The 26,867-nt window shown below is 44.0% G+C and overlaps 1 protein-coding gene across 3 annotated transcripts in view; it reads left to right on the top strand.

Annotated features, from left to right (window-relative positions):
• The first annotated feature begins 1,227 nt into the window (after positions 1–1,227).
• ITPK1 (inositol-tetrakisphosphate 1-kinase) overlaps positions 1,228–26,867 on the top strand; it is a 243,707-nt gene continuing 218,067 nt past the window's right edge. The window contains exon 1 of one of the 3 annotated variants that reach the window (XM_077819302.1): positions 1,228–2,158. Coding sequence is in view for 1 of the 3 variants with exons in the window: in XM_077819299.1 (XP_077675425.1) it covers positions 2,064–2,158 (95 nt within the window). In the remaining 2 variants the exon portion in view is untranslated. Of the gene's footprint in view, positions 2,159–21,023; positions 21,104–26,867 lie in introns of those variants that run through there. The other 2 variants (XM_077819299.1, XM_077819300.1) reach the window with 2 other exon arrangements.

The raw sequence follows: 26,867 nt of genomic DNA, 5'->3' as shown, positions 1-26,867 counted from the left end.
GCCCGAGTCAGAGGGCTCAGGCCAGCTGCAGGTTTTTAATTGCAGTGTAGACATACCCTTCATGTTACATACACCATACTTGCAATGACATGCACACGGAATGATCCCTGAACCCCCTATTGATTTCAGTGTGTGTGTGGGGGGAGGGGGGTCTGGGCAGGCATGAACCTACACAGAGCTCCATTGCAGCATTGGGGCCTTAGCTACTACTGCATTTAGAAAAGGGGTACAAGGGACAGCATTCAAACTGAAGATATGATAAGAGGGCTTTCCCTGCCCCTACTGAGGCTTGTTCTTATATTTGTCTAACTTCAGCCTGTTCTCAGGCTCCCGAGAAACCTCCCCCACCCCAAAAAAATTAATCAGGGACTTCCTATGACCTCTGTTACACAGGAGGTCAGACTAGACAACCATTTTGGCCCAATAATCTATGAAAATCTCAGCTGGCGCTGCATCCAGCGGTGGTTTAACTGGAAATACAACATTGAATAGAATAAAAGGGAGGAGACTAAAATGTTCTTGATCTCCAGTCTTGTCTGAAATCACTTTAAGTACAGGGAATATTATCTTTCTGGTTTAAAAGGAAATATATGTGATGTCCGTGTTTTCTTTTTCTTTCAAATGGTAAATCTTGGGAGCGGGGGCAAGAAGATGAGGCAGGGGATCAGCTGAGGGGAAGATCTCCTGTGTTTCATTTCCAATCAAAGGCAGGTATTGGTGAGTGGACAGGGGATCATCCCTCTCCCCTACTGCTCAGCGGTCTTTGCTGGGGTAGCATGTATCCCTGGCTCATAAAGATTGAATAACTCTGAAGAAGAGCAAGATTTTGCCTTTCAGATGCCCGCAGTTCCACTGAATGGAAGGTAGTAAAGGCAGCTTTTCTGGGCTGTGTGTGAAGGGGGACCCCCTACCCCCAGTCCTCTTGTCCCCCCCTCGGCTTCATCCTCCCCTTTTACAAATGACTCATCGTTTAACACTGGAAAACCACACTTTTCAAACCCCATTCTCCAACAGGCCACAGGAGAGAGCACTAGCCCTAAAAAGGGGGGGTGGGGGGTGGGGGTGTGCGCGCGCGCGCGCTCGCGCTGTGTTTTTAAGGAGCTGGAGCCCGGTGCTGCCCCCTGCAGGTCCAGCCGCAGCGGTTTGCCCCTGCCCGCCTCCCTGCCAGGGCCCGCCTGGGCAGGTTGCTGCTGCGCGGCAGAGACGCGGGGAGTAGGTAGGGCAGCCGGGTGCCGGCCGGCCGGGGCTGCGGCTCGCAAGCTCTCCTTCGGGCAGGAGGCGCAGCAGCCTGGCGCAGCCCCCGGGAGGGTGTGTCCTTGCTCGCCCACCCTCCTGCTTTGGGGGTGGAGGGAGGAGGAACCAGCCGCGGCAGGAGGAAGTGGAGGCGGCTCGGAATAGCGGGCAAATGGAGACGTGAGAGGCAGCAGCAGCAGCAGCGGGGGAAGGAAGCGAGCTGGTCTCCCGCTGCCCGAGCGTGCAGGCCGACGGCCACTGGGGCTCGCCTCTGTAGCCTGGGGCAGAGGCTTGCTCGGGGCTCCGCTGCTGCTTGGGGGGGTGCTGCTCGGAGAGCCGCGACGTTGTGCTCGCTCCGCGGGCTGCTCCATTAGCGCACGGAGGAGGATTTCAGAAGGTAGAAGCTTCTCCTCCGCCAGAGGCACCTTCCCACCCAGCCTCTCCGCTTTCCCTTTCCTGGGAGGGCCTGCAAGGGGATTGCACGCAAGTTACTGCTGCTCAGAGAGCCTGGACCCTGCCCGAGCCAGCCAAGCACGGGGTCTGTCTGGGGAATATTGCTGGCGGCTTCCGAGACAGCCTCTGATTTTGTTGTTGTTTAAACAACAAAACCCAAGTGCATATGAAATATTAAAGCCCCTCCCCTGGATTTTCCCGTTTTGCCCCTCTCAGAGTTCCTTGCACCCCAAGGACTGAATGACTTCCCTCTAGAGACTTCTTTTTTTGGGAGGGAGGCACCTCCGTACCAAGCTGCTGCATCTTGTGTACAAGACTTTTCTCTTTCCTCCTTTAAAAATAACTCCCACCCCCACTCCGCTGGAGGGTAAGGAAAGATGCAGACCTTTCTGAAAGGGAAAAGAGTTGGTTATTGGCTGAGTGAAAAGAAGATCAAGAAGCTGAATTTTCAGGCCTTTGCAGAGCTCTGCAGGTAAGGAACAAATCCTGACGAGCTATAATGGGGGGCGCGGGGCAGTCAACCTCCTCTGTCTCGCTAGAGCTTTGACAGTCTGTCTTTTACCCTCTCTCCAAAGTACATTTGACATTGTGGGCCTTCAGCTGCATCTCTGGTTATCAAATTAACATGCAATTATAATATAGTATTGCTTAAGAGCAGGGTGACTGCTGCTTGGAAATTGAGTCATAAATTTTAACAGCCTGGGTCTAGGATTGTCATGGAAGCAATGCCTGGCATGGTGGTGAAGTGAAAGCATGCTATTGACTTGGGGTTCCATTGTGGGCAGGGACAAAAAAGAAGTTTGGTAGCCAGGCTGCATTAAGTTGACCTTTACTATTACCTGTGTAAGAAGGTTTTCTTTAATGTTTTCCTCTACATTGCATACAAGGAGTAAGAAATCTTAAACTGTGCATGGTGTCAATTTCCACTAGGCTAGAAGTAGCCGGGCAGAATGGAACTGATACCCAGGCATCCATGTATCATTCTTTCGGGGAAGAGAGAGGAGCGGTGTACATTGACAGTCTTCTTGGCAGACTGCATGCATGACTTCCACCCCCTACCTGTTCAGTATCCCTTGACCCCAAACCTGGTTTTCTAGATCTTGATCTGAAGTCTCTTTGCTTCCCTTTTTCATATGCATGATACTGTTGATATGGCTTTTACCATAGTATGTCGCAAACTTCTGAGAAACTCGAGTTTGAACTGTGGTTTTGATTGTGTGAGTGCGGATGAGACATAGTCATGCTCTGAGACTTGCGCACATTTCTATTTGCACATCCCTCCTTGAGCTCTCCTGTTTTCCTGATAAAATAATCCAAATCAGACTTTTTTGAATCCCACCAAGTTCTTTAAAGAGAAGCATGATGGCTTCTGTTAATAAATTCCATGTGGGTGGCTGGTTAATTTTCTGGGTGTCATACCACAAAATATTGGGGTTTTAGAATATTTTCAGTCCCTGTGTAACATTTTAATCTTCCAGGGATGCTTAGGGGATTTCTGCATTAGTGTAAATGCCTGTATTCACCCCCATTGGTGGGATGTTAGACTTTTTACTACAGGTTACTCTTTTAGTTATACAACTACTATTACGTGTAGTTACAAGGACATATGCTATATTGCTTAATAGAATCTGTTAATAATTTGATTCCATGAGTGAAGTAACAGTAAATGTCAGAGTTTTCAATTAACTGGCAAATGTGAACTATCAGAGTTCATTATTAGATTTTTTCCCAATATTAAAATACCTCTTAATTAACTACTGTTCCTAAATTCACTCTGTTTACACACAAACTTTTAAAATTTGGTGTCAATAATATGCATGTCATACTAGATAAGTCTCCTATTTTCTTAAAGTTTGGCCAACGTCACTTATGATTAAGGAACTTTCACCACAAGTTCTTTTTGTAAAGATGAAGGGGAAAATGATATGCCACTTTTCTGTCATTTGGTTAAACTGCTTTTCCAGTTTGTGTTCCAATCACTTTGTATTCTATTAAAATTCACAGAAATAAGATTTTGGGTAAATTTACTGTATGTAAATAGATCACAAGTTCCAATTTAATATATAATTTCCCTTTTTGGTCATGTAAACAAACTGCTTTATTAATGACTGATGCTGGGGCTAAAACCTGCCTAACTGACTTTCTGGTTCATTTTGGTGCTGTACACTTTTTCCTGTGCTCATAAAAGGATCTGATGGTTACTGTACACCAGATTTCATAACCTAAAACTAATAGGGCTGTTATGTTAGACTCTAAACATACATAGATTCTACTCTATTTCTTTGTGCCAGGTATCCAGCATTCTGCATCCTCTGTGTAGGAATCCAAGTTTCTCTGCCCCTCTCCCCTCCCCTCCCCTCCCCTCCTCAAACCTTTTTGTTTCTCTTTCTGACTGTCTTGTAAGTTGTTTAATTTTCCCACATTGTGCACTTGTATTACTGTATTACGTAACACTGCTCTATAATTTCCACACATACTGCACAATTGTTAATGGGTGTTACTGGCACTGAAGTGTAAATAGGCCAGAGTCTCAGAGTACAGCTGCTGAAAGGCGGTTTAGCTAAACTGGTTTTAAAAACTGGTCCCTCTGTTTTTTTTGCCTTGTCTGTGCTAGTGCTCCAACTCATTTTTAAAACCAGTTAATATTTCTGGATGGATTTCCCCAGTTTAGACAAGGCCTAGTTGAGGAAGGATGACTCAGTGAATAAAATGCTAGGCTGTGAATTGGGAAGATCTGCATTCTATTCCCACTTCTACCAGAGACTTCCTGTGAGATTTTTTTGGCAAGTCACTTAGTTTTGTTGTGCCTCCATTCTCCATCTGTAAAATGGGGATAGCAATAACGCTGCACCTCATGGGGTACTGAGGACATACACAATAAAAGATTGTGATGTACTTGAATACTGTGGTAATGGGGGGCCATATCAGTACTACAGATAGGTATGGGCTTGATCCTGAGATGAGTTCTATGTGCTTGGCACCCTTGAAATTAATGGGGAGTTCCAGCATCTACAAAGGCCTCTTTCCCAAAGGAAGATGAGGGCTTTCACAGAGAACTGGTCTGTTTAGCATCAGAAAGTGAGCTGTGCATTGAGGGCAGTAGTGAGGTGCCAGGAGTCCCAGAACTTCCATCCAAACCAGGCTAAGTGGCAAGAATGTAATAGCAAACTATCTGTGGTAATAGCAAACTAGCTGTGGATCTGTCTGAGGGTGTACTCAGTGACATGGTAGATCTTGGAGTTACTCTGCATGCCAAGTCACATTTGTGCATTTCAGTGTCCCAGTGATTAGAGTAAGAGTGCCTGGTGCTGCTGTTCTCTTTCCACAAAAGAGGAAAGTGGATGATAGAAGTTGTGCTGTGAAAATCAATTTCTGCCAGTTTCCACCAACATGAGAAAATGGAAATGAGGGTTCCACAGAAACTCCACTTGCTGAACACCAGTTGCAACAACCCCTTGTGTGAACAAACCAAACTGCTTTCTGGCTAAGAAGTCTGAGTGACAAGTCAGCCACTGATTGACAAATATGAAAAAGCGAAGGCACTAAATCTTGTTTGGAGCCTCTAGGTGCTACTGCAATACAAATAATAACTAACAGTTTTCAGGCTGTGGATTTTTGATTAGTGTAGACAATGTCTGGATTGGTTCAGTGGAGGAACACTTCTTTTTTCTATAGAAAACCGAATGGATAAGATTTCATTATTAGGATTCTACACAAAGGGGACATTCTTTTTCATTATCTTGAGTGTTTGAGTAAGTCCTCCTACAGTGCATGTATCACTTGTACTTAAGGCCATAGAAACTGGTTTCACTGGTCATCTAGCATGTTTTTGTTGCTTTAGGATAAGAATATTTTTGTGGGCCTAGGAAATAACCGTGGTGAATTAGAGCATTGCACATATACATATTTCTTCCCCCGCCCTCAGCCTGGCTTCTGTGATCTGTGGAATTTAGCTGCCTTTGTGCAGTTAAACCTCCCTAGTAGCATTTTATAAGCTACCAGTCTTAGCAAATCAGCTTCATAAAACAGGGGTAAACACTACTGTCAGAGCTATAGATAGGTGTGTTTATTTTTTTCTGTTCTGAACTTTTATTCATGTTTCTTATGTTTACTGGACTAAGCACAAGAAGCCAAATATGAGATTTGATACAGAGATTTAGGAATAATTTTGATCTGAGAATATTAAATTAAGCATATTCTTTGTATAGCAAACCATTAAGTATATTACATGTTTTTCCAGGAAGAATTTGGGATTTTCTTTAATCTCAGCTCCCCACAAAAAACTAAATACTGATTTTGTTAAATGCATGGCTTGTGCCAGTTGGCTTCAAAGACTGCAGAAATTATAAAAATTAAACATAGGCATGCTGGTCAATAGCTCCAATTGTTACCTACACTGGTGTGCAATATTGTATCACGAGAAGTCATACAAGGAGTAATAGCAGGGAGTAAAGTTTCTTTCTCTGCAATTCTCACCAATAGCTGCAAGCCATCAGGTGTTAGAAATTATCCTGAAGGTGGGAGTGAACTACTGATGACCTTTTGGGGGTATGGGGGTTCAGTGCTCCTTCTTCCCGCAGGAGTGACCTTTCTTCTAGCCATGGATCGATGTACTGCCTCTTGAAACCACTGTGAACACTGTCCACAGTGAAGTGAGGGGGTCATCTTCCTCCACCCCCAAAGAAAGTTTGCAGTGTGTTTGCTACATTCTAGGATCCTAACTACTCTCTGGGATCACAGACCACACCCACTGGGCTGCAGGAGTGGCTCAAATTATCAATATTTTCATTACGTGCCTGTGTTTAGTGGACTAACAGTAATTTACCTTAGATTAAGGAGCCAAGAGTCCTTTTTCTGGTACATCTTTTTTTCCACAAAGCAGTTTGATTTAGGATGATAATAAATCTGGCCTCTTTATATTGCAGAAGGTTCCTGAAAAGTAGTTCCTAGTATGTGCATATGTTAATTCCTGCATCTCTACTTTCAATTTTGTTGGCTCCTTACTAATTCAGAAACCACCACTCCTGACTATGGGGAGGGTTTAAATGTAAGCAGTACTCTCTGAAACAGAAGTTTGATCTGAGGTGGGATTTTAGGGTTGGTGTAGTTACAAGAAAACCCCGGAAAGTTATTTGAATGGCACGTTAGGAGAATGAAGATTGATACTGTACATCCTGTGATACAATCCAGATAACATGCTGTTCATCTGAAAACTCGACAGCTTCCTTTAAGATGACACTGAACATATCCCAATGAAACAGTGGAGCAAGGCATCTGAAATGCAGACATAGAAAAAATAAGCACCTGGCTTGGATGCATCCAGTCTATTGCTAATTGAAACAAGCACTCTTCTATTGGTGCATTTTTCTTCTTATCACCTTTATTTCTCATTCATAAATCCAGTAATCCACAATAATGGTTCTATTTGTGTGGCTGGAACTTAGTTTTATTCAGAAGGCATTTTGCCCTCTACCTAATCAGAGGTACTTTTATAGTGTCTGATATCTTCAAAGTACTATACAAACTTTAGCTAGTCTTCATAGCACTCAAAGTAGTAGTATCTCCATTTTACAGCAGAGGAAAACATATTAAGGTGTGTGGTGGCTCTCGTAGGAGTCTCTCTCAAAATGACAGTTTTAGGCTTCCATTTTTGAGGTCGCTGTAACTTCAGGTTCAAGGTCCTCCTCTTGCAAGTTAAAAGGTGTTTTTTCCTCCTCTGGTGTATGAAAGTCAAGCTGCGTTCTTGGCTCACGTAGGAGCACCAGTAGTAATGGTTCTTCATTTGGAACTGAATGAATGGTTCCTGTGAAGCGAGTCAAAATAGAATCCAGCTTGCTTTCCCGTAGCCACGGTCGCTCTGCAGAGGTAACAGGTAGTCAGTTTATTGTGATCAGTAAAAGTGGCAGCTGTGACTTTGAAGGCCCTTGGGATCTGATCTATAAAGTGAGAAGGTGCTACTTTTCTGGTCGTAACTGCACGTTTAACTGAGTCATTGGCAGAGCCAGATCTAGAGCTAGGAATTAGCGTCAGTTCACACACAGGTGCTAAATTTCACCCCAGGAGAGGCAAGCTGAAATGATGGTTTGATCTTTATTGATCTAGTGCTGCATAGTTAAGAGTACCACTTAATCCATGCTGACTTCTGAATTGGTAACTTGAAAGCCCTCAGGGAACTGGGATGTCTCCTGCTTTTATTATAGCCGTCGCAGGTTCTTGTTCCTCCTGTTCAACAAGAAAGCTCCTTCCACTATTTCCCAAACACACACCAGTTCTGCACACTCATCCTGGTCTTGATCCCCATGCAGTCCATTGTGGCACTGAACCCCTCCTGCTCCAGCTGGCAAACAAAAGAGTTTGGGGCAGGTGGGGTCGGGGATGGAGGACAGGAGAAGGTGGAACACTGAATGCTTGCCAAGAACTCTGGATCCCACACCTTTGCTCAGTCTGTTAGACTATTATCAAAAAGAAAAGGAGTACTTGTGGCACCTTAGAGACTAACCAATTTATTTGAGCATAAGCTTGCATCCGATGAAGTGAGCTGTAGCTCACGAAAGCTTATGCTCAAATAAATTGGTTAGTCTCAAGCTTTCGTGAGCTACAGCTCACTTCATCGGATGCAAGCTTATGCTCAAATAAATTGGTTAGTCTCTAAGGTGCCACAAGTACTCCTTTTCTTTTTGCGAATAGAGACTAACACGGCTGTTACTCTGAAACCTGCCTTAGACTATTATGTTTGGCGGGTGTGTGTGTGAATTGAGGGAACGTTCCTTTGAAAGAGTGCTGTCAGGCTAAAAATCAATATTTTAAAGAGGCCTTACCGCTGTTGGACATTTGGGTGCTAAGCAACAACAGTATATCTTTTAAAATGTGTAAGAACAAGCATTTCCTTCTCCAGTCTAGAAAAGCCATGTTAAAATGTCATTTTCCTAGTGAAATTCTCCTTGCTAATTATGTCCAGAGTATCTTGAAGATGTTTTTTTTTTTTTTAAATAAGTGTGAACGATACTGAAGAGTAATGAAGACCAAAAGCTATTTCTTTGTGGATCAATTTCACTCCATATGGAGCCCTTTGGATTTTGATGAGCAAGATCATTGTTACAAAGATGATGATGATGATTTAGACCTGTTATGTTACAATCTAATTAGTGAGCTAAAGTATAAGGCCTATATACACTAAACCAGCGGTTCTCAACAGGGGGTCCGCAGAGCCCTGCGGCTAAAACCCAGAGTGTGAACCCCAGCACCTCTCGCAAGCCAGGAACTGCGGGGTTGAAGCCCCGATCCCTGGTACCCCCTGCCTGATTGAAGCCAGGAGCAGCAGGGCTGAATTCTCGAGCCCCAGTGCCCATCATGGGGCAGAAGCCCTGAGCCCATGGGCAGAGTTGGGGGGACACAGAGGTGTTCCCCCCCACCCCGAAACTACAGTGCAAGAGCAGGGCAGTCCTGGGGCAGTTCCACCCCCCCTACCCCCACCACCTTCTCTCCCCACCCCCTTCACTCACGCAGGCGGTAAGAGCTGCCTGGGCAGGGGACCTGGCTCTGGCTGGCAGAGCCCTCGGGGAACAGGAACCGCAGGGGAGCCCTCCTGGCACACAGCCCCTAGCTACCCCTCTCCCTGCACCCTGAGCTACCCCCTCCGTCTGCACGCAGCCCCTAGCTATACCCCTGCCTGCACCCTGAGCTACCCCTTGCCTGCGCACAGCCCTGAGCTACCCCCGTCTGTCCTCTGAGCTATTTTCAATATTTTTGAGCTGAGGCCCCTACCTTTGAGTTATAATTTTTGGTTGCGTGTGCCCTTCCCCCCCCCCCCCCAACCCAGACAAGCGGGTGGCCTGCTGAGGTGAGGCAGTGGGTGGAGGTGACGCTCCCTCACCAGACCCTGCCGTGCAGAGCTGGCTCAAGCCCAGTTGGCCCCTGCCCACCCAAAATAGAAGTCAAACTACACATATGTTCAAGCCCCCTCCCCTGCTGGGCCCTGAAGTTTTTATAGCATGTTGTGAGGGCCTCAGAAAGAACTGCTGTACTACACAACCTCACTTCCTAGAAAAGTGTTAGAATGGAGAGGTCAATGAGGCTGTAACATTGAGGGTTTTTATATTTGACACTGTGCTCCTGTACCTTCAATGGAAACGGTATTTGGCACCATAGCTTTTTGATTTCATGTTGGCTCATCATTCCCCTGACACTTACAAACACCTCTGAAATTAAGGAGATTGGGGAGAGGGAGAGTGGAAAATGAACTACCTCAGCTTTGATTTTGAGAAGTCACTAGTATCTAATGTTCCCAACTCGCTTTACATATTTAACAAGCACTAGAATGGCAGAGCATATTGAGAATTGAATGACTTAATGAGTTATCCTTGGCAGTGGTTGGCCAGCAAACTGTTGAGGCTGTGCAACACTGGAATTAGCTGTGCCAGGATAGTGTGGTCCATTTTAGACTGAAAACTGAAGGGATTTATGCATAAAAACACATGATATCCAATCCAGCGATAGCTAATTGTTAGCACTTTTCACTTAAGGATTTTAAAATGCTTTACACACGTTGGCGTAAGCCTAACAGCAAAAATATTTATGCCTGGTTGTGGGGAGAGACATGACTGAGGCACAGAGAAGTTGACTCCAGGACACAGTATAATTTAGGGCTTATCTACAAGGAGCAGTAACATGCAGTAGGGAGGGTGTAATTTCTGAACCTCACTAACGTGTTGTGTACTAATTGGGCCGCATGGACCCTGCTAGTGTCCGCTAAAAGTTCTCTAAAGGGCTTTAATGTGCTATAACAGTACTACATTAAATAGTTCAGACATTTTTTTAGAGTTCAGCATAGTAACGAAACTGCTGCATTTGGGTATATAATGCTGTTTACTCCCTGCCTCACTTTGCTAAAGCTATCTGCAAGTTGAGATTATCAGTTAATAGCTAACTGAACAAATGGTGTGTGTGTGAGGTGGTTAACGGCATTGGACAGAAATGACAGTATCATAAGTGTTCATTTGTAATTGGCCACCCTCATCTCAACCACAGTGATAAAATGCTTTGTGTCTCACTGTGCCACTTGTAAATGACTTCTACTCTCACAAGAACCAGTGTCAGAGGTCAGCTTATTCTTTATCTTGTCAGCAGGATTTCATTACAAGGGCGTAAAGGGACAAGTGTTCAGATGGGAAGGCCATGATATATAATCGGCTTCAGAACTATATAATGAATATATTATTCAGCAATATATTAAGAAATATCCTAATTCCTGGATTTGTTAAGTGTCATCGTTGTACTAACTGTACTATTTTAAATGTGTTTCAGTGAGACTCTGTACTATTTCCCTTTAACCTTTTTAGATTAAAACACATGAGATGTATGTAAAAAATAATGGATCTTACTCCTCCATTTGTATTGTAGTAGCTCCTGGATGCCTCAGTCAGGGCCCCACTGTACATGTATGTAACAAAAAGATAGTCCCTGCTCCAAAGGCTTTACAGTCTTAAAACCAATCCTGCAATTGTTGGGGACCACTGCACCCATGTGGAGGCCTGTTCAGGCATTGGTGCAGCAGTCCTGTCCACCTGTTTGCATTTGCAGGATCAAGGCCTAAGTGTATGACAAGAGAACATATGGCCACAACAAATAGATGGGGTGAGAGAGAGCACAAAGTACTAGTGAGCTTAGTGATAGGTGGAATAAGCAGAAGTAATAGTACATCGGAAGCCTAGCCACTTTTGGGTGTTTTGTAGGCATCATGAAGAGGTGAGAGATTTGAAGGATATAAGGTGTGTTCTTGTCCCTTTTTAGTCTTGGTTCTTGGCCTTGCAATGATCTATTTTTTTTTTTTTTAAGGAAAGTGTGTGTGTGTATATATATACATATATTTACAAGGCATTCTGAATTTACTTCCATTTTGCAGGGTTCAAAATGTAACCAGTTTCAATGTTAGTTTTTTTAAATGGTTATAAACACTTTTTATTTTAAAAACATTTTTTGATAAATGAAAAATGTTAGTTAACTTTTCAGTTAAAAGGGTTGCAAAATAATTAGAAGTCCCAACAGTTTCTCAAACACTTTTGTTTTCAGGAAAAGGTGTGTCTCTTCCCCCCTCCCCTCCCCCCAACCCCCAAGCAGACTATGGCCTGTTTAAAAGAAAAGTCAGCCAGTCTGTCTTTATCCTTGCACTAAACAGTCATCAAATTTTGCATATCCCAGTACAGCAGTACGGGCTCTTGTGTAAAACACACCCACCACTTTTAGTGAAAGACAGGAAAGAGCCAGGACTCTTGAGGTACAGTTTATTGGCTAGGTTTAGATGATTATGGTACCTAATAGTGGCTTTCACAGAGCAAAGTACAGTATAATGCAGGAGCAACATGTACCTTTCTGTAGCCAGGAAGTGCAACTGTTGTTTCAACTCCAAACAAAATCTGTTTTTGTCCTTTGAATAATATTGTGAATGAGGAGCCTCTTTTGTTTTCTGTTAGTTCGCAGTGCTTGTTTGGTGCAGTATTTAGAGTCACGAGAGCTTCTAGGTCCTTGCACTGTAGTCACTCAAATGAACTTTGGTTGCTAAAGAAAACCACAGACTTCAATGTGTTTAGGTCTGGCTGGAAGACAAGAATTCCATTTTGTGAAAAATGTCAAGGTTTTGGCATTTGCTTCCATTTGGCATTGACACCTTTCAAAATTTTATTTTGGTTAAAAAAAATAAATAAAAACATACCTCCTTCAACCCCTCCTGAACAATAGCTCATAGTCTGTTGGTTAGGGCACTCACCTGGGATGTGTGAAACCCAGGTTCAAATCTCTCAGCACTGACTGATTCAGAGCAAGGACTTGAATCTGGCTCTCCCAGATGTGTGCCCTGACTACTGGATTACCGGCTGTTCTGGTTTCCCCTCTTTGTCTGTCTCTCTTCCTGATGAAAGTTTTGTCAAAACATACATTTCTGCAAAAAGTTTTGGTTTTGACAAATTTGAATTTTTGGTGGGGAAAAATTGTCTCAGAATTTCAGATCAGCTCTAGTTTGCACAATGATCATACCGCTGAAAATGTTCTGAGATTGTGCTTTGCAAGAGTGAGAGAGAAAAAGAAAACACAAACACACTGGTCTAAAATTGCTGTTTCATCTAGACACTGCATGTAGCCTTACATATGTACTGATAATCCAATTCAGTGCTTTCATCCTGTTTCCCTCTTCTTTTTCAAGATGTTTGATGATGCATCTTTGTTTCTGGGGTTAGTGTCCAATATAGAACAGGTTACTGGGAATCATGTTCTGAGAAGCTCTCTTTGAGGCCAGAGCAGCGTGGTAGAGTGATTAATGAAGGTCAGGATTTAGATATGCTTGCAGTTTGAAGGGGTGGGAAGAGGAGTATAGATGAAGCTTGTTCTGTGGATAAAGAGAGGGCTTAATTCACTGGAGCTGTCAGTCTGGCACCTTTCATGAGCAGTACAAGAAAATTGCTAAAGTCTATGTGTGTGTGTGGGGAGGGCCTGTCCCTTTTAGGATATCTTCCAGAGAATGCTAACATTAATCTCTAGCTGAAAAAATTAAGAGTAACAGAAGGAGGGAAAAATCCTGTATAAATGGAAGACCTCACGTAGAAGCTGCAGCAATTTGAGGCAGACCTATGGGGCAGAGGCCATATGATTATAAAGCGTGGTTGCCTCTTGCTATTATTTGAAAGAACAAATGTTTTTTTCCTTCAGATTTTTTTTGTATACTGAAACATCAATTCTAAACTGGCTGTCCCTGGGAGATGACCGCATGCTGAGTCCCATGAGAGACAGCATCTTGTGTTGCTCCTTAGCAACTTCTGGACCCATGGATTGCATCCAGCCCTTAACATGTAGAAGGAAAGGTTGCCTCAAGATGGGTCATTTGTGGAAAGAAGGGTAAACCTTTAGGGCTCTGGACATCTCGGGTAGAGAAGGGAAGTGTATTTTGGCTCTGGGGCATGCCTCCATCTGTGCATAATGTTTTCTCTCCCTCCCAAAAATTTCTTTGGGGCCTGCTGGCCCTACACATGGGTTAGCGATAGAGCTAGTTGGGGGAAACGGTGCTGGAGGGAGAAACTCATGAATATTTTGTTCACAATTTTCCCGATTTTTATGCTGTATTCAAAGTTTTTAAAAACGCAGCTGCTTTAATTATGGTTTAAGAAAACAGGGTGCTGTTAGGTGGGAAAACATAATACTTCAGCAAGGTGTTTTCCCCCCTTATTTTTGTCCTCTCTGTTCGGAATGACGTTCTGGGCTGTGAGCTCCCAGGATCTGTTTGTGAGGGAGTTAGTGCACGGAGCTCTCTCCACGAACATGTGGATAAAGGGGGAGTGGAAATCCTTGCTGGCTAGCTGATTTAACAAAACATCAAAACAATTAAAAGTGTGTTTAAGCTGTCAGCCCAGTGAAAAATAATTCTGGTTTTGTTTAAAAAAAGTTCTCTAGCTTGGTTCCCTTCTGATTCCTCTACTGGAGGAGCTCTAGTGTAGCTCCAGGATTTGCATAGCACACAGAGGTTCATTGATCTCAACTGCTCTGCTGCTTAGGGGCAGCGGAACTGTCCCCAGCAATGGGGAAGCTCATGTCTTTGGGGACAGGGCTTTCTTGAGGGCAAGCTCAAAACTCTGGAACTCATTTATGCAGGAGCTTTGCTGTTTTCTAGTCCACATGTTAAAATGCTCCTCCTTTGCCCTCGTTTTCTCTCAAAGTCTCAGATAAGATACCCATTTGTATGGTTAACTAATCAAAACCAAGCTGTTCCTAACATACAACTTCATACATCTGTCCCAGGAGAAAGGGCACTGGAGTGGAGAGGAAACCATACTTCACTGATGTTTGTCAGCTTGTATGTTTTTTAACTTGGAAGAGCACTTGGGTGTCATGTTGATGGGCATGGTGTACCTGCATTGGATAGAACCTGAGTCTCCCATGTGGCAATGTGGAGCCCTGCTGCTATGATGCTGGCATGACCTAGAAGTGATCGTGTGAGAAATAAGTAGGATCATCTTGGTGTTTTATTCTACAAGTTAAAACAGGGAAAAATGTTTTGAGCCAAACTGTGTGTCAGGTGTTATGTTTACCCGTGACGCTTACATTTTCATGTATATGGCATGTTGACATTAAATGGTTATTTTAAAATTAAATACTTGTATAATACCTCAGTATGCGCTGTGCGGACCACAAGGTCTCTGAGCACAAGTTTTCTTCCCCACTGTATGCTCTTTGTGCTGCTGTGGGCAGCAGTTTCCTCAGCAGCCTGGCACCCCATGTTTGCTCACAATGAGCATTGTTTGGGAGGAGGCTGGCACAGTATACTTTTGCTCTGATTTGATCTCTCTTTTGTACAGTCAGTTAATGTGACACTACTGAATCCCACTCCTTGTTGCCAATTTTTCACCTGCTGTTAAAGTAGCAATAAACGGTCATGACTCTAACTGCAAGAGATTGGAGACAAAACTTTGTTTCGGTGTTTGCTTTGTGCTTTTGTCAGTGGTTTTTGTATAGTCAGTTACATTGCTTCTCTTCTCTTTTTTTGTGTCTCTCTTCTTAGTATGGGTATTTCTAAAAAAATAGGGAAGGCAAAGAAAAGTCTTAAACATGGGGATATGTAATTGTGAAATCATAACATTTGGCAGGGGGGGACTCAGGGTTAGGTGTTACTATTTTGAATTCATTTTAAGACTGAAACTACTTTTACCTATGTTTTTAAAAACCTATGTTTAAAACCTATGTTTAAAAACCGACTAAATTACAAATTGATACCGTTCCTTTGAGTGAGAAGCGCTCTGTGTTAGCAAGCTTCATGGTGAAACTCATCTAGTTTTTTAAAAAACAATTGTCGATACCATAATTAATAATTTCTATTGTTTATATGATGTTGTGCACCTTAAAAGGAAGGTGTGGTCCCAGTGGTTTGAGCAAAGGATTAGAAGATGAAGTCTTGAGTTCTAAACCCAGCCCTGCAATTGACTTCTCTTGGGCAAGTCGCTTACCTTTCTGTCCATTTCTCCATATATAAAGTAAAGATCCAGTCTGTCTGGAGGTGCTGTTTTGCAGATGGATTAGATGTTTGTAAAGCAGTTTGGACTTTAAGAGTGCTAAGTATTGCTATTATCAAAGCACAGTACAACGGCTAATCCTTACCTTTTGGATTTAGAGCCCAGTCCAGCTCCCACTTTGCATTGACTTCACTGGGAACTCTGTATGCATGTCTCTTTCGCACACACCCAGACACCGTCTTCCCATCTTTTATTAATGGAGAATCTGAGACACAGGGTGGTGTGGTGGGAAGTTATTTTTCATGACCACACACAATTGGTGACAGGGACGTGGCTGGGATTAGAACTGAGAACTGTCTCCCTTCCATGCTAGTTGTACTAAGTCTTTGCTGCTTCTGTAAACATATAAATCACTAAAACAGGAACTTGGGCCTGTTTCAAATCAATATGGTTACTGTGGCAGGTTGTCACTGAGCTGTGCTACTAGGATCTCTTTTTTTTTTTTTTTAAGCACATTCTGAATACATGTTTGGCCCAGGGAAATATTCTTTGTAGTAATCTCAAAATGTTTTTGCAGCATCAAGTACAGTACTCACATTTCCTGTCTCTTGGCACTCCTGCCTCCTTGTCTTATGCTGAGTGATTTGTGTGTGTGAGAGAGAAATGCACAACTGCTCTTACACTGTGTTGTCTGCTGCCTTTAGTGAGGGGTTTTAGCAGAGGATATTCAGTCCTAGGAGCACAAACAGTGCTTTTAAACTTTTTAAAATCAAAGTAAATTGCCATTTGTGGGCAGTGTTTTCCTTTTTGTGGTGCAACCTAATAGCACTATTAACACATTGCAGTGAGAGAGGGATTTAGGTGAAGTGTTTTCAGCTAAAGCACATATTATTCAGTCTTGAATAATGTCTTGAAACTGTGACGCCCTGCCTCTGTGTGGGTGTCTTTAGCTGGCAGTAGGGCTGCAGGAGATAATTATTGGAGCTATTTATGAAGGCAGAGTGACTAGGGGCTGCCATATGCTAGCCTGATCTCCTTTGCTGTAGCAAAAGCTTGTTCAGAGTTCATTTCCTTTTCTTTTTCTTCCCTTTAACACAGCCAGCTTCCTTCTGAGCACCCCCTTGTGGCGAGGGGCACCTCTGCAGTGTTCTGCCTCTGTTTTGCCCTTCTTCAGGTCTCCTTAAACCCCCCCCTTTCCCTCCAGTCTCTCTCATCCAATTGTAGCTTCTCTCGGGGTCTGTGTTTTTATTTTTAATTACCACAAAGTTGTAAAACCCAACCAACCCAACAAATCTTCCACCCAGCCATAAGCTAGGCCTAGCCCTTTCTCCCTGAGGTACTCTCTTTTCCTGGTGTCTGACAAGTGGGATAAGATGCAAGGCTTGGCCTGCCTTCTTCTAAAGAAAGAACAAAACTTTCAACTGGGTTGTCTTACCCAGCTCCAGCTCTGTTCCTTGGGCAACTCTCTCCCTGAAGGTTCACTCTGCAATTACCCTTCTAGTTCTGCCCTCACTGAAATGCCCCCTGACCCTTTATAGCCAAAGTGCAGCCCTACCTCCTTAATTGGCTCAGCTTGGACAACTGCTCTGGCATAGAGAAGCTCTTATTGTTTTAATCACAGGGGCCTGCCACCCTGTGACATTCCCTCAATATATTTCATCTGCATGGGAAAATCGTTCGCCCCCGAGAATGTCAGGAAATTAAATTGTTTACTCAAAATGTCTGTCATGAACACTTACACTAGCCCAGGAGAGCTCTGAGACATTCCTTCGAGCAAGCCCAGAAGAGTGGGAGCTGTATCTCTTCATCTGAACTGTAAATGTAAAGTTCACCCACAGAGTTTGCTAGGCACTCTGCCCAGACAGTTTTAAAATTAGACTAAAATCCTGCATTGTTGTAGCCATGTTGGTTCCAGGATATTAGAGAAGCAAGGTGGGTGAAGTAGTATATATTACCTCATCCACCTGGTCTCAGGAAAATCCTATGCATTTATAAATGTGCTGTGAACAATTTCAGTCTCTTGGGGAAAAAAGAAAAGGAGTACTTGTGGCACCTTAGACTAACAAATTTATTTGAGCAAAAGCTTTCGTGAGATGTAACTCACAAAAGCTTATGCTCAAATAAATTTGTTAGTCTCTAAGGTGCCACAAGTACTCCTTTTCTTTTTGCGAATACAGACTAACACGGCTGCTACTCTGAAACCAGTCTCTTGGGAATATTTTGAATGTCCTCCCCATGGTCACAAATATTTCAAGCATTCCTTAACCTGAAATGAAGTGGACTTCAGATTGAGGATAGGTGGCAGAGGAAAGGCTTGTGGTGGATGAACAGGACTGGGAGGCAGAACTGGGATGTGGGGGAAGTCTGTTCTTTGCTCTGTCATAGGCTTTATTGTCATTTAGGCAAGTTAGTTAATCTTTTTGTACTATTATTTGTCTCTCCATTGGGGATTTAATCTGAAGGTCTTTGATGCATGTCAGGTAACTAGCAGCACACGAGTCACACCAATAGTGTGTACATGTAATGCCTGTTCTGTTTTCAATTTGCATGGTGTAAACACATGGTGTCTGTATGCTGTGTACTGAGGGATAGCACTTTCCAGTGCTATACCAGGGTTCTTTACTTCACTGCTGAGCAGTGGGCGGTCAGGGAGTGTTTTCACTGTGAATTGTGGGAAGCCCAGTGGATTCAATTTTTTATTTTTTATTTTATTTTTTTTTTAAATCCTGTGGTTCCACTGTCTCTGTGCCATACTTCCTTTCTGGGCTGGCATGCACTGATTTTTAAATTGCTGTGGACCAGCACGGATCCAGCAATTCTTCATGCTGCTAGGGCGACGAGAGCGAATACGTGCAGGCTGCTTGGGTTGTATTACAGCACTTAGAGCTGGATGGATTCTGCCTTGGACTTTGCCTGTTGCACCACCAAACATGATGCAGGAGCAGGCGAATATTCTATGGCTGCAACAACAGAAGGGTATTCTGCAACTGTTGGCAGCCGGACGAGGCGGACTGGTTTCTGGATCACCTATGCAGCGTTCAGTGCCATTTCTGAGTCTGGGAAACCAGTGTAGGTTGGTGGGAGTGGACTGTTCTGTTAAGCTAGGATAATCAGCGGTGGCAAGAAACCTTCAGGGTGGGGAGGGCTACCTTTTTTTTTTTTTTTTTTTTTTTTTAAGGCAGAACTGACCAGGAGCTGCAGTGAGAGCAGACCAACATGCAGTGCTCCCTGCCATGGAGAAACAGGTCGCCGTGGCAGTCTGGAAGCTGACCAACCCAGAATGTTACCAGTCTGTAGCCAACCAATTTGGCATGGGGAGATCAGCTGCTGGGGCTATTCTCATGAAGGTCTGTTTATGCTGTTGAGCTGGTCCTGTCTAACTGGGTCTTGAAGCTGGATATTGCTCAGGAGACTATTGATGGCTTTGCATGCATGGGGTGCCCAAGCAGCACTGGGGCAATTGATGTAACCCATGTGCCTATTATTCTGCCCCCCTCCTTCCCAGGATGCAGAATTTATAAACAGAAGGGTGCATTTCTTCATGGTGTTTCAAGGACTTCTGTGTCACTGTGACAAGTTTACAAACATAAATGCAGAGTGCTCTGGGAGGTCCACGATGCTGGGATCTTTTTAAATGAACGGAGAAAGGACTGTTTGCCCCAGGAGAGCTGGGGACATTAATGGTGTGGAGGTTGGTCCGGTTATTCTGGGAGACCTGGCTTATCCCCCGATGCCCTAGCTTAGATAATGAAGCCATACACTGGCCGCTTGGACAGAAGGAAGGAGCATGTTAACTATCACCTGAGTAGTTGTAGAATGGTAGTCAAATGTGCATGTGGCCCTTTGAAAGGCAGATCTTGCTGCTTCTAGAATAGGTCGAGTATCAGAGGGGTAGCCCTGTTAGTCTGGATCTGTAAAAGCGGCAGAGAGTCCTGTGGCACCTTATAGACTAACAGACGTATTGGAGCATAAGCTTTTGTGGGTGAATACCCCCTTTGTTGGATGCATGTAGTGGAAGTTTCCGGAGGCAGGTATAAATATGCAAGCATATTGAATAGGTTGGAGGCAGCAGAAAAAAATGTTCCAAGCAATATAACTGAATGTTGTGTTTTGCACAGTATTTGAGAGCAAGAGGGAGAGTCCTACTGACGGGCGGGCGGCTGAGGTGCGGAGACTTGTCCGGAGGCGTGAGCAGCCAGCAAGGCATCACATGGAGAGCACACACATCCCATGGGAATGCTGTCAGGGATGCCTGTTGTTCATATTTTGAGTCACATGCCTGAACATGTTAGCCCGTCGTGGGGGTGTTAAGATGCAGACATCGCGAGCACTAGGATATTGCGTGTGGGTGGCTGAAGTTTGATGTTCCCTATGTGCTTTTGTCAAAACCTTATGAATGTTTTCATTCTTATTTAAAGGATTTTCTGTACGAAATGTGATGACTCGTAATGGATGTATTGTAAATGGTTTTATTATGAAAGAACAATTAAAAAAACTAATAATAAAGTTTTAAGGGAACCAAAAATATCATCTTTGGTTAGTTAAATGTGTTTTTTCTAAACACAGTCTTAAAAGTTTGTGTGAAGTTGGTTACTTTAATTCCTGCAACAGAGCAAACAAAGTTCAAAGTGCAGCAGCAAGAACACTTTAAATACACAAGAGTTTTATGGTTGGGTGGGGAGGGATTGTATAAAGTTACAGGTGAATATAAGCCTTGTCTCTGCCTCCTCTTATCAGCATAGGGTCTGGGACTGAGTGCCTCAGCTCAGAATTCTCAGGGGCGTTGTGGGGCTCAAAAGAGCTGGTCTCCCAGGTGCAAGTGTCTTCTCAGATCCTACCTCTGGGCACCAAAGTGAATGGGTTCTGCTGGAAGCACTGCTGCGGGGATGTGGAGGGTAGGAGTGGCTTCTGCCTCAGTAGCCAGCATTGTCCAGGGGCTGAAGGACTTGGCTGGGTCCCAAAATATGGGCCTGCAGGACCTGCTTGCCTAGGCATTCTGGCTTAGGGTAGTGTCCATGAGTTGCCTTTGCAACTGTCTTTTTCCATGCTCTCCTTCACCATGACAATGCTGTTCTTGGCCATAGCGACACTTTCCCTGGCCCCTGTGGTGTGTCCTTGGCAACTACAAGTATCTTCTGTATTTCTTTCTACCTCTAGGTCTTACTGTACGGCCTCGTTTTCCTCTGTGACTCTGCCATGAGTTCTGCAAACATCTCGTCCCGAGTCTTTCTTTTCTGCACCTCAGGTTGTCCAGCCTGTCAGCAGTATGTAGAGGCCTGTCCTTGACGGTCTGGCTGTTGCAGGTGCTATGGGAATAGTGGGTTGGGAGGAAACAGCGCTGCTTGTTCATATTTCAGTGGGTTTTTTAGTAAGTATGTGACCTTTCCTTCCTGAGACGCTTCGCACACTTGAGGGAAACATCAGTGCTGGTAAGTGGTCTGCATGTGTGGAGGTCCTGGGTGCATTTTTGATTTGTCTACTGTATCTGCTTTTGTGCTGTTGGGGTGGGGGCAGGGAGAGCTATCTTCCAGCGCACAAACAAACCTGGAGGCACGACTAAGGCATCAGAGGCGTAAAGGAAGGGTTATGGGGACTGGAGACTGAGCTGGACAGTAATCCCCTCTTGGCTGTCTTCACTCTTGATGATGTTACACTGAGGTAGGTGACTTGGAGGCAAAGAATGCTCATATTCCGAAAGGCAAAGGGAAGACCGGTGAGATATGTTGTGAAGTTACTCACCAGAGTGGCCCCTCCCCGCAGAAATATTGCAGGAGTGTAAGGGGCTGGCAAGCTCTCCCGGGGGTTGTGGCCGTGTAACTGCTTCTCAGTCTTGCGTTTTGCTATTATCTGCCCCGCAGACATGGAGAAAATGCAGGGAAAAATACGTCCTATAATGACTGTTACTATAATGCGTGTTACAGGGCACCTGTACCTCAGTGGGAAGCAGTACTGTATGTGCCTTCACTGGGTGTGCAATGTGCACTTACACCTCATGTGACCTCCAAAAACTAGCCAAATTTCTTTTCGTGTAAGCACTGTCTCAATAAACTATTGAATTTTGCATAAATGAATGTTGTTTTTACAAGGGTGAGTGGTACAGACTGCAGCTGGGCCATTTTGAAGCAGCACAATAATAATAGATTGTAAATATAGGTACCCTCATGCCAGAAGTTCCCTCCAGGGGATCTGATTTTTCGGCCCCAGCCTGGCTCAGGCTCAGCTGATGCTGGGCAGGAGTCTGGGTCCGTTGTAGCAGGGCAGAACTGGGGCTGGCTTTTCAGGTGTCCATCATCAGAGCTCTGAGTCACAAAAGATCCTGGCTCTCGGGATGGCTCCTCTCTGGCATCCTCCTGCTTACCCTCTGGGGTCTAGCTGGTCGTCTGCAGTGGGGTGAATAGAGCCTGTGACAGGTTGTACTATAATTGTGTAGAATCCTGTCCAGGTCATCAAAAAATGGACAGGTCACATGCCCCTTGCTAAATTGTCTCCTTTTTATCTTGTCTTTCAATGTACTTTCTCCTGAGCAACTTGCTCTTTATCTGGCACTGGTTGGCATCCCGGTCAGGACCCCTCATGGACACCTGCTCTGCAATGTCCACAAAAAGGTCCTTAATCCTGGGGCTGGCCACAAGAGCTTTCTCAACCGATGTGTCTCTGCAGATGGCAATGAGATCCAGGATCTCAGCACAGCTCCAGGCAGCTGCCTGAGGCATGTAGTTGGGCTTCAGGAGAGCTGTCACAGTTGTATGGCCAGTATAATGATATACACTGAGATTCAGGTGTAAATAAGCAACATCTGGCTCTTCATCCTGGAAATTTGACACCAGGGCAGGGATGGCACACAAGTAAATGGACAGGTCAGTAATTTGGATTGGACCAACTTCTGTTGGTGAGAGAGACAAGAGTTCGAGTTTATGCAGAGCACTTCTTCCACCATCACAGCAGGGCTACAGCAATGCTGCAGGTCAGTAACGACAACCTGCATAGCACGTGGGATAGCTGTTGGAAACCTGCAAAAAGTGGTGCGCAGCAATTGTGTGCGCCCAAACAAAAGACTGAACTAATTCAGTGTGAGGCAAACCTAGCCTACTTTGCAAGAGGACTCCAGAATTCCTGATAAATGTGGAGGTAGTGCGCAGTGATGGGTTTCATTGTGTGTACGCAAGTGTTTTCAAACCACATTAACTTGATTTGATCCAGTTTAAAACCCCCATGTAGACAAGCCCTTAGTTTTCCCCCATTTATCAAATAGGATAATAACAATACTCTCTCTCAGCTCTGTTGTGGGGCTGAGTTGTTTGTGAATGATTTTGAAACTGTAGGATTGAGGCTGTTATAGAATTGACAAAATATTCATTGCTGTGAATTGTTTATTACCTATTTAGACATTTGATCTTGATAGCTGTCAGCAGTTCTCCATTCAAAATTATCTCTTTCAGGCTAATGTTAACAACTTGGGTTTTAAAGTGTGATGATTTGACTATCCCTCGTCTGAGATGTCTATGAAGGGGATAGTATGATGAGACTATCACTTGGTACTTGGGGAATGTAAAACTTTTTTTATATAATACACACACACACACACACACACACACACACACACACACACACACACACACACACACACACACACACAAAAACACTTGACTCAACTGTCTCTAACAGGTAATGTCTTAAAAACATATGTAACAAAGTATTTACTTTATATAGAACACAAGATTAGCTTTTTTTTTAATGTTCATGCAGTTAGGGCTTGTTTTTTGTGTATCCATTGTCTTACCGCTTGTGTAGACAACCTCCTCCTCCTGTAATTAGTCAGTTGAGTTCAAAACCACCTGTTATTTTCAAACATGAGCAAGACAAACCTTCAGCTTTAAATATTGTGGAAAGCAGTTTGTGTGCTGATGATGAGATGGTTCCCTTCTCTTACTCGTTCAGCGATATTAGTAACAAGCAAATCCAGTTTCCTTGCCTGTAATTTTGATTGCTCTTACGATGGATCCTCTGCCCTGAAAAGAACATACTAGTTCATTGGAAGTAGCAAGTGCAGTTGCTATCATCCACCAACCACAAAGAGATTATAATGAAATGGTGCAAACTTCAATAGATACTACAAATAAATGAAATGGGGCCTGCTCCTGTACCCACTGAAGTCAGCTGGAGTCTTTATACGGACTTCAATGAGCTTTGGCTCAGCGCCATAGAGAGGTGACTGAGTGCTAAAAAAGAGGCTACTGAAAAACTCTCTCATAAAATAGTTAGCTTGAGATTTAAAAGATGCTGTAAGGTTGATTCAGTAAGTTTCGAACGAAAAAATTACCACTTCCCAGAAGGAATGATTTCTCTTCTGAAAGTTTTTCTGGAATAAGAGAGGGTATGAATTTAACGTGGAATAGCTATTCTTGAATAACTCCATGTGGGGATGCTCTTATTCAAGGATAAGTGTCCGTGCATGGAACTATTCCTGAATAGCTCCATGTGTAGACAGGCCCTCAATACTCTTCTATTTACTATTATAAAAATAATTTTATTTTACATTTTGGGATGAATATCATTTAAAGAAGAGATTTGAATGCATGATCTGCTGACTGAAAATTGTATCAGAAGAGGGCAGCAACTGAGTTTTCTAATGCGTAGCTTACAATATATCGATGACCAGGTAGCATCCTTGCCGATTTTCTCATAAGACAGACAATCTTTCACAGTCTAATTATAGAACCTGTTTCTAGCAAAATGAGGCCCAGAATATCAAAGGAGGTTCCAAGATTGCTTATTTCTCTGCTGGAAAATGGGATCTGTTGACAAAATAGGTTGGAGGTTAAAAACTCTTTCGAGTGACTGACAGCACAAAAAAGTCATTAGGCATCCTACACCGATTAGAGTGGAGTAAATAGAAACCATTGGCCAGATCACTTTCAGACAATGAAAATGGAAGCAAGTAATCAGATAGCTTATGACTGAAAAGGGAAGGGAATTGACTGCTTTTTGGTGGAGCTCAGTGTTCTAAGCTGGGCAGTGATCTGCAGGTTGTCTTGTAGACCCTCCTTTTCGGTTCTCTTGTAAAAGATTCCTTGCTTGCTTAACTTTCCCATCTAAGTGAAAGTTTACAGAGGTAACTTCAGGAGTCAGAAAAGGGAGAAACTCAGCAGCAGATCTAATGAGGGTTTTTTAGCACTGTGTTACAACACTCTGGGCCCTACTGAGTGAGTGAGTGTGAGCCATAACTACAAAGAAGTAAGAAACTGGAATATGACTGAAGATCTGAGCAGAATGCATGATACATGATGTGACTTGAACCTAAACAAACTCTTTCTCAGACCTTGTGAAAATATCTGCTATAGGGAACTTTGGATAATGACAGGTTTCAGAGTAGCAGCCGTGTTAGTCTGGATTCGCAAAAAGAAAAGGAGTACTTTTGGCACCTTAGAGACTAACAAATTTATTTGAGCATAAGCTTTCATGAGCTACAGCTCACTTCAAAAGAAAAAGGACACTGAATTATCCAATCTACTACATGCCACAAGGGGCCACAACAGTGGTTCCCTTAACCCACCCAGCAATATTGTTAATCTATCCAACTATACTCTTAGCCTAGCAGAAGAATCTGTCCTACCTATCTCAAGGCCTCTCCTTCTGATCCTCCCCCCCCACGAATGTGATACAGTTCTGTGGTGACCTAGAATCCTATTTTTGACATCTCCAACTCAAGGAATATTTCCAACACACCTCTGAACAACATACTAACCCACAGAGACCTTCCTACCAAGACTACAAAAAGAAGGATTCTGGGTGGACGCCTCCTGAAAGTCTAAACAACAGACTGGACTTCTACATAGAGTGCTTCCGCCGACGTGCACGGGCTGAAATTGTGGAAAAGCAGCATCACTTGCCCCACAACCTCAGCCGTGCAGAACACAATGCCATCCACAGCCTCAGAAACAACTCTGACATCATAATCAAAAAGGCTGACAAAGGAGGTGCTGTGGTTATCATTAATAGATCGGAATATGAACAAGAGGCTGCTAGGTAGCTTTCCAACACCACTTTCTACAAGCCATTACCCTCTGGTCCCACTGAGGGTTACCAAAAGAAACTACAGCATTTGCTCAAGAAACTCCCTGAAAAAGCACAAGATCAAATCCGCACAGACGCACCCCGGAACCCTGACCTGAGGTATTCTATCTGCTACCCAAGATCCATAAAGCTGGAAATCCTGGACGCCCCATCATCTTAAGCATTGGAACCCTGACAGCAGGATTGTCTGGCTATGTAGACTCCCTCCTCAGGCCCTACGCTACCAGCACTCCCAGCTATCTTTGAGATACCACTGACTTCCTGAGGAAACTACAATCCATCGGTGATCTTACTGAAAACACCACCCTGCCCACCTTGGATGCAGAAGCCCTCTACACCAACATTCCACACAAAGATGGACTACAAGCCGTCAGGAACAGTATCCCTGATAATGTCACAGCAAACCTGGTGGCTGAACTTTGTGACTTTGTCCTCACCCATAACTATTTCACATTTGGGGACAGTGTATACCTTCAAATCAGCGGCACTCCTATGGGTACCCACCTGGCCCCACAGTATGCCAACATTTTTATGGCTGACTTAGAACAACGCTTCCTCAGCTCTCGTCCCCTAATGCCCCTACTTTACTTGCGCTACATTGATGACATCATCATCATCTGGACCCATGGAAAAGAAGCCCTTGAGGAATTCCACCATGATTTCAACAATTTCCATCCCACCATCAACCTCAGCCTGGTCCAGTCCACACAAGAGATCCGCTTCCTGGACACTACGGTGCTAATAAGCGATGGTCACATAAACACCACCCTATACCGGAAACCTACTGACCGCTATTCCTACCTAAATGCCTCCAGCTTTCATCCAGACCACACCACACGATCCATTGTCTACAGCCAAGCTCTACGATACAACCGCATTTGCTCCAACCCCTCAGACAGAGACAAAGAGAACCACTAACCCAAGAACCTATCCTTGCAACAAAGCCCGTTGTCAACTGTGTCCACATATCTATTCAGTGGACACCATCATAGGGCCTAATCACATCAGCCACACTATCGGAGGCTCGTTCACCTGCACATCTACCAATGTGATAATATGCCATCATGTGCCAGCAATGCCCCTCTGCCATGTACATTGGTCAAGCTGGACAGTCTCTAT

This window comes from Eretmochelys imbricata, chromosome 6 (assembly GCF_965152235.1).
Source record: "Eretmochelys imbricata isolate rEreImb1 chromosome 6, rEreImb1.hap1, whole genome shotgun sequence".
In the NCBI taxonomy this organism is placed as follows: domain Eukaryota; kingdom Metazoa; phylum Chordata; order Testudines; family Cheloniidae; genus Eretmochelys; species Eretmochelys imbricata.
The sequence above is the reverse complement of the archived record's forward strand: the minus strand, read 5'-3'. Positions and strand labels throughout refer to the sequence as shown.